The sequence below is a fragment of the Arachis ipaensis genome, chromosome B09 (genome assembly GCF_000816755.2).
Source record: "Arachis ipaensis cultivar K30076 chromosome B09, Araip1.1, whole genome shotgun sequence".
NCBI lineage: Eukaryota > Viridiplantae > Streptophyta > Magnoliopsida > Fabales > Fabaceae > Arachis > Arachis ipaensis.
Window position 1 is genome coordinate 114,190,703 of NC_029793.2, and position 7,628 is coordinate 114,198,330.

At 35.9% G+C, this 7,628-nt stretch overlaps 2 protein-coding genes across 2 annotated transcripts; one reads left to right on the forward strand and one right to left on the reverse strand.

Annotated features, from left to right (window-relative positions):
- LOC107619417 (peroxisomal membrane protein PMP22) lies at positions 1,181-4,820 on the forward strand. Its single transcript, XM_016321701.2, has 7 exons — positions 1,181-1,488; positions 1,595-1,693; positions 2,115-2,216; positions 2,346-2,421; positions 3,314-3,384; positions 3,485-3,570; positions 4,307-4,820. Exons 1-7 carry the CDS (start codon positions 1,417-1,419, stop codon positions 4,362-4,364), a joined length of 564 nt encoding a protein of 187 aa, XP_016177187.1. The 5' UTR covers positions 1,181-1,416; the 3' UTR covers positions 4,365-4,820.
- On the reverse strand, positions 6,263-7,500 carry LOC107615863. The gene is made up of 2 exons (XM_016317881.1): positions 7,184-7,500; positions 6,263-6,767 (listed from the first exon to the last, which is right to left on the reverse strand). The coding sequence occupies exons 1-2, from the start codon at positions 7,498-7,500 to the stop codon at positions 6,263-6,265; spliced, it is 822 nt and encodes a 273-aa protein (XP_016173367.1).

Consider the following 7,628-nt stretch of genomic DNA (forward strand, 5'->3'; position numbering starts at 1 on the left):
AGAGTGAGGAGTTTATAAGATGAGAGACTCATTAACTTGATACCTTAAGGTTTTGAATTGCCCCAACAAGTGGTATTAGAGCCGATGGTTTAATCGGTCTGGTTTAAGGAGTATTTAAGGTGAAGTATCGAAAGTCTTCCCGGCAAAGGTTCTCCGGGTGGCGTGGAGAAGCTAGAGGGGAGTTGATGCTTGATGTGGAGACCCATTAACTTGACACCTTAAAATTTTGAGTTGGATGTGGTGTCTTCTCATCTTATGTTCTCTCACTTGATTCATCTCCGAATTCTCTCTAATGGTCAAGAGTTTCCCACGGTGGCCCTAACAACTTAACGTATCACATTAACAAATTTTGACGCCATTAGCAGTAAAAGTGACGGAAGAATTATAATGACTAACTTAAAATATTTAAAAGAGGACAAATATAATTAAAAAATCTTTCAAAAACTAATTTAGAGAATAAATAATTTTTTAAAGACTAATTTTACTATTTATTAATTTAAATATAAAGATGTTTTCTTTTTTGGGATTATATAAAAGAAGTTCAATGTGAAAACTTCTAAAAGAGAAGGAAAAATCGAGGTGTCACACTGCCACTTGATATCTTATTATATATTTTTAGGTGACATAAATAACATATAAAAAATATTATATAAGAAAAATTATATTTAACCAAAAAAGTTGAAAATATAAGCTAAAGGGGAAAAAATAAGGAACTAGCAAAATGACCTTACTTTTTATTTAGTTGACCACTCGTCTCACTCTCTTTCAGTCTTCACTGAAGTAGCTAGCCTGCTAGCCACACTCTGCATGTGTCACGTGACTCACGTCTGACTTGCAGCTTCCTGGCTTTGCCACCAAACTCCTCCTTGTCCTATACAACTTTTTTTTTTGCTTATTTTTTATTAAACAATAAAAGATTTAATTATTGTATTAATTTTTATAATTTTATTAAATTTGTATTTATATTTTATATTTTTTTAATTGAATCTTTACATTAATTTTAATTTTGTAATTAGGTTCTTTTTATTTTTTATTAGATTTTCTTTTATCAATTTAGTAGTACCGAAACAAATTTTTAGTAGTATATCTGAAAAATCAAAATTGAGATAAAGTAACTATATATAAAAAAACGAAAGAGAATAAAGTAATGAACCAACCAACAATAGCGTTTGTCTGCGTCAACCCTTTCAAATGTACATATCAGTCTTCCCAAATTTTGTGTTTGTGTCCCTGTCACTCTCACAGAGTCTTTTACAATTACAAGTACTATTGCAACGTTGGTTCAAATATTGTTTCCCTTAAATAAGGTTTCGTGCATAACAGAAACTACCAATTCCACGAACTCCGCTACAACCTCGGAGTCTCGGACGAACACACAAGACAAACAGAAGATCCTTCCGAGGTTGATCAATCACCATGTCTGACATAGTCAACGTTGCTTGGAAGAAATATCTCCTTCAGCTTCAGCTCCACCCCCTCAGGACAAAGGTCACTTATTCATGTTCCTTCTGTTTTTTTTTTCCCCTTTTCAAAAGTTATCATCTTTGGTCTTAATGGATTCATGGGGTTGTTTAAAAATCCAACTTTTTCTTAGGCAATTACTGCAGCATTTTTGGCTGGTTTTAGCGATGGAGTTGCACAGAAGATTGCTGGGGCTAAGAGGCTTCAGCTTAGAAGAATACTTCTCTTCATGGTATGCCCCCATTTCACTCTATATGGTTCTTCTGATTCACTCAATATGAGAAACAAGTATTTTGATTCCATTTACAGATCTGGGGTTGATCCATGATCGGATCAAACTAGAAAAAAGGATCATGACTTTCTTGAAGACAAGCAGAATTGAGAATTGTGTCTTTTCTCTTTTTCCCATTCCATGAACATGAACTGATGATTTGATCAGGCAATTAGAAATACTCCATCCGTTCCAAAATAACTGGTGTTTTGACCCTTTTGATGCACTGAAAAGTTTATGTTTGTGAACAGAATTTTTATGTTCCTATATATTGGTTTTACAATGTACTAAAATGGAGGTAGTAAATCTATATCTGCTTACTGTGCTGACTCTGATGGGATTTCTATGGACTGTGAAATTTAAAAGTGAAATTATTTTGCAGCTCTATGGTTTTGCATACTCTGGACCCTTTGGACATTTTCTCCACAAATTGATGGATAAAATCTTTAGGGGGAAGACAGGCAATGAAACTGTTGCAAAGAAGGTATATCTTTTAGCTTGTTTTATTGTCTGTTGTCTAGCCCTTTTTCACTTGTAGGTTGGTATTTTGCATTGTTTTTTGGTTCTATATTGTTAAGAAAATGCTCTAATTAGTAAAATTTCCTTCGATTAGGTGATCCTTGAACAGATAACTAGTTCCCCATGGAACAACTTTTTATTCATGATGTACTATGGCTTGGTTATAGAAGGTATGCTCATTGCTTAAGTTAATTTTTCATTCTGAGTGTCTCAATCATCAATTTACACCGTGATTTTGAAATTTCAGAATATATTAGGATCAATTAGCATTCATTAGAATTATTGTGTATCATATGGCTGTTGCGATTACAAGATGTTGAAAACACTTATCACTACTTATTGTCACTCTTGTATTCCTATGAAGTTCAGCTATGTCAAAATCTTATGGTTAAATTTTGAAGTGTGGTAAACTGGTGATTGGTATGTAAGTACAGTGTCCTGATATGCATTGTTACTTTGAAAAATTTATGCCTTCTATCTTAATTCTTCGCCTCACTATAGTTTTCTGTTTGGTTGATGCTGAAAAGGAATTAATACTGTTTTCATTAAAGATCAAGAATGTATTTCGGTGCATCGGAAAGGGTGGTGTATTCTGCAACAGTAGTTTATTACTCTCTCCGTTATCTTTTGTCCATTACTGTGAAAATTTGGCACATCCTTGAATGAAGGTATCTGGATATAAATTGGATCCAAAAACATTGATCTAAAGATGTACCAAATTTTCAAAGATAGATAAATGGAAGTGGAGGGAGTATATATAAATAATCAAATGTTATTAACTTCAAAACATTAGTTGTTTCATTAATTCATGTAACTTCTTCTGAATTTCCTTCACAAAAACCTATTTGACATAAACTACAGGAATAGAAACCTCAAAGGCATCCTTGATTTGATAGAGAAACATATTAAGTAACTCTCTCTCTCTCTCTCTCTCTCTCTCTCTCTCTCGCATATACACACATTGTGTTGATCTTTTCATTGCTTTGTTCTTCTTATGTTATATATTGTTTCATATATTCTTCTACACTTGCATAGCACTTAAAGTATGATTTTGGTCTGCAGGAAGATCATGGAGCACAGTCACGAACAAAGTTAAGAAGGACTACCCTGCTGTTCAGTTGACTGCATGGAGGGTATGGCAATTACAACATTTTTCTGTTCTTCTGTTGATGGGATCACTTTGAATTTCTAAAAGTTTTGAATTCTGAAGTTATATTGGTTTTGATCTTACAGTTTTGGCCTATTGTTGGTTGGGTGAATTACCAGTATATACCTTTGCAGTTCCGTGTTATATTTCACAGCTTCGTTGCTTCCTGCTGGTGAGCTTCAACATCTTTCAGTATTCTAATATTTATCGTAACGCATTCAAGATGAGTTCTTTCTGTCTCTCATTTGTTCCAAAATTTAATGAATAAGCGAACTTAGTTGATAATGCTGTATGTGAGTGATAGGCATGCAGGGTGTTTGAAACCTGAAAATATAAATAGTTTGGTTAAAAAGGCGAGTTTGATCATGAAGAAAAGAACTCGAACTGAATTAAAAAAAAAAAATCAAATCAAATCTTATGTTCAGGAGGTCACTGAGAATGGAATATTTTTACTCATGATTAAATAGGCTTTTCTGTAACCAAGTTTGATAAGTAGTTGTAAAAACAAGAGCAATAAAATTCACAATTAAACCATTTCTTATTTATGATTCCAAATTTAAATGCAATATGCTAGATATTTTTAGCAATAAAACCTGATGCCTAGAGCCTGGCTAAATCATGTTCAAATGCTACTGAGGTATCTCTTAGTCACTAAAATTTTTATTTTTATTATGGAGTGTCATAATAGGTTTTACCCCCCTAGATGAATGCCATGATTGTTTTTCTTTATTATATGCATCTCACTTATTAGACCAAGATATTTCTATACATTTAACCATGCTGGATTCTCTATCCTGTTTAGCATTGGCATTATTATCCTTTTAATCATTTTTCAAATTTTATCCGACTTACACAATTTTAATGGTTGATGAGCCTCTTAGTTACTGTCTTTATGTTTCTTTCTTCAGGGCTATCTTTCTGAATCTGAAAGCAAGGTCTACACTAGCAACAATTAAGAAGGCCTAGGAGACAATAAAACCTTCACTTTTTCTCACATTTGGGTTGAATTCTCTTTTTCCTCCCTATGTGAAGTGGGATAGAAGAAATTAGAAATCTCCCAGTTTTGTTAATAGGGCAGCATTCCTGGTTAATTTGCTTGACATATACCATATCATTGTATCATTGTCAATTTCCGTCTTAAGTCGGTCGCTATGAGTTAGTTAGTTGGTTAGTTAGACTTGGCGTGCACTTGCCAATCTTAATAAATAAAATCATCTGCTGGTGGTGGTGCAATGGGTTTCATTTTCAGGGGCAATATGGTACAATAGATTATAGATATCTCCATTTTATGTAATTCATGCACCCATTTTATCTGATACACTTCATGCAATTTGTGTATAATACAATGATATAATGTTTGCCGGCATATTAGAATTAGCAGACTCCACCTAATGGAACCAGACTTTGTTGTTGTTTTAGTTTTCAAATACAAACTCGTAAATTAAGATTATTGTATCCTGAGATCAAGATTGCATAGAAGCGTTGGATGCGAAAAATTGTGTGATCTTATTATGTATCTTGGGATCCTAGTTCGAAGTTTTGGAATACATTTTGTAGTTTCAATAACATGGTTTTTTTTTTTTTTAAAGAAACTAGCTCAACACAACAAGTGGAGCGTACGAAGACAATAAACAAGATCAGCATAAACTATATAGAAAAAGAAACTAGGCAACACAAAGAACACTAAATTTTATCCTTTGTCATCTCCAGCATTGCCATCAACAACAAAAAAGATCTACACCTAACCACTCCTTGTAGTTTGTAAAGGACAAATAGATAGTCTCGTCTTTGTGCTGGAAGATCTTTCTATTCCTTTCTAACCAGATGTTCCAAATAATCGCACAGAAACACACCATCGATTTCTTACGCACCTCCTTACTAATAGATATCTCCGTCCAACTCAGGAAATGCTCCTTCAACGTCCCTGGGTACGACCATTGCCTACCAACAAATGATAGCCAAGCACACAAAACCTGCCAAGAAAAATCACAACTAAGAAATAAATGGTGTCCATATTCAACACCTTTGTTACATAACACGCATATAACATCTTCCTGGTTGATAACTCCAAACCAACTCAATCTCTCCTTTGTATTGATCTTCCTAGTCAATACAAACCAGACAAACAGTTCAATTCTTGGTGGCACTAGCCCTTTCCAAATTGTCCTAGTAAAGTTGTAGCTTGTTATATCCTCCGGGGTTATTTCCGTCTGCAATACCTACACAAACGAGTTAGTAGAAAAGACTCTTTGTTTATCAAATTTCCACACAACTCTATCCTCTTTTCCATAAGCAAGTTTGACCAGTCTTAGTGTATCATGTAACTGGTTCACTAAATCCAACTCCCACTGGAATAACTCTCGCCTCCACTGGAAGTTTCATATCCACTCAACCCCATCCCAAAACTCACAATCTCCTATAACGGATTCTCTTTAGATTGAAACTAAGAAGAGTCTTGGAAACTGATTTTTCAGAGAACCACCACGCAACCAGACATCCTCCCAGAAACGAGTCCCTCTCCCATCACCAACTTCCATTGACAACTCAGTAGCCATCTTCTATTTTACTTGTTGATCCTTGAACTGTATCTGGCATTTATCCTTCTAGGGGCTACCCCGAACAGGTAAAACCTAGGAGGACAGCATCACATTTGGGTCCAGGTTATTACAAGAGCAAACCACCTTCTTCCACAGCGGGCATTCCTCTTTAGAAAAGCGTCACCACCACTTGAATAAAAGAGCTGTATTGCGCACCATGGCATCCCCAACACCCAATCCACCAAACCTTTTGGGCGCCTACACCACCTCTCACCTGACCAAAGTCATACCATTCTTACCATCCTCCTTGCTTCATAGAAATCTTCTCTATAGAGAAATCAGTTTCTCTGCAACAGCCTTTGGCATCTTATATAGACTCAGATAATAAACAGGGAGGCTGTTTAACACAGATTTGATGAGCACCAACTTACCGGGTTTATTGAGAACCTTGGCTTTCCATATGTTAAGTTTATCCTCCACTTTGTCTATAATTGGCTTCCAAGTCTTCACCAATCTCGAGTTTGCTCCTAGCGAGATCCCCAAGTATTTAACTTGGAGAGAGGCTTCCTTACAGCCCAATACGCTGCACATATGTTGAACCCACCGATCATCATAGTTAGTTGGAATCAAGCTAGATTTGTCAAAGTTAATACTTAACCCTGACATCAATTCAAAGCAACGGAGAATCCTCTTGTAATTTTTAACGGTCTCTTCCTCTAGAGGGCATAACACAATAGTATCATCCGCAAATTGTAGATGCGACAGCTCAATATGCTCTTTACGAACCAGTAACGGAGATATGCGCCCGTTTCTAACCGCCTCCCCAAACATCCTGTGTAGGACATCCACGACAAGTACGAAAAAAATGGAGACAGAAGATCACCTTGCCGTAAGCCCCTGTCCATCTTAAACGGCTTAGAAGGTGAACCGTTTATCAATACATACATGGAACATGTACTGACACACTCCCTGACCCACCCCCTCTAACTCCATCCAAATCCCATCTTCTGTAACACAAGATCCACAAAACTCCACTTGATTCTATCATATGCTTTCTGGAAGTCTAACTTTATTATCACTGCTTCCTTCTTCCTCATTCTAATCCATTGAACTGTTTCCCAAGCAATAAGAGCCCCGTCATGAATCTTTCGACCCTTTACAAAAGCACTTTGTGTCTCACCTACTAGCCCTGGCATTACTGCTCACATTCTCCTAACGAGCATCTTCGATATGACTTTATACACACACCTTACCATGCTAATCGGCCTGAGATCTTTGATTTCCTTTTCCTCAGTAAACTTGGGTGCCAGCACCACCCATGTGAGATTGGCATCTGCCGGTAGCCTAGAAGACTGAAAAAAGTCTAACACCGCTGCTGTGAATTTAGGACCAATTTCATCCCAATACTCCTTTATGAAGTTCATGTTGTACCTATCACTTTCGGGAGTCTTGGATGATACACAATCCCACATTGATTCTCTAACCTCCTCAGTAGTCGGTTGCACCTCCAAAGTCAAAGCATCCTCTTCACTGATTATTTCCACTAGGCCGTCTCTGAACCGCATCATTGGAGACTCCTCCTGAATGCAAAATAAAACTCAAATTTTTGTGTAATTTTCAACTGTTATTTTTTTAAAAAAAATACTTTATTTAAAAAATGCTTACAATTTCTTATAATTGATTTTGTATTTAG

Excerpts from the sequence above, each read along its gene's own strand:
- LOC107615863 (XM_016317881.1), bottom strand. The coding sequence starts at position 7,500 with ATGCGGTTCAGAGACGGCCTAGTGGAAATAATCAGTGAAGAGGATGCT. Across the intron at positions 6,768-7,183 it reads AGGCCGATTAGCATGGTAAG|GATGTTTGGGGAGGCGGTTA; the intron begins GTGTGTGTATAA and ends TGTCCTACACAG.
- LOC107619417 (XM_016321701.2), top strand. The coding sequence starts at position 1,417 with ATGTCTGACATAGTCAACGTTGCTTGGAAGAAATATCTCCTTCAGCTT. Across the intron at positions 1,489-1,594 it reads TCCACCCCCTCAGGACAAAG|GCAATTACTGCAGCATTTTT; the intron begins GTCACTTATTCA and ends ACTTTTTCTTAG. Across the intron at positions 1,694-2,114 it reads GAAGAATACTTCTCTTCATG|CTCTATGGTTTTGCATACTC; the intron begins GTATGCCCCCAT and ends ATTATTTTGCAG.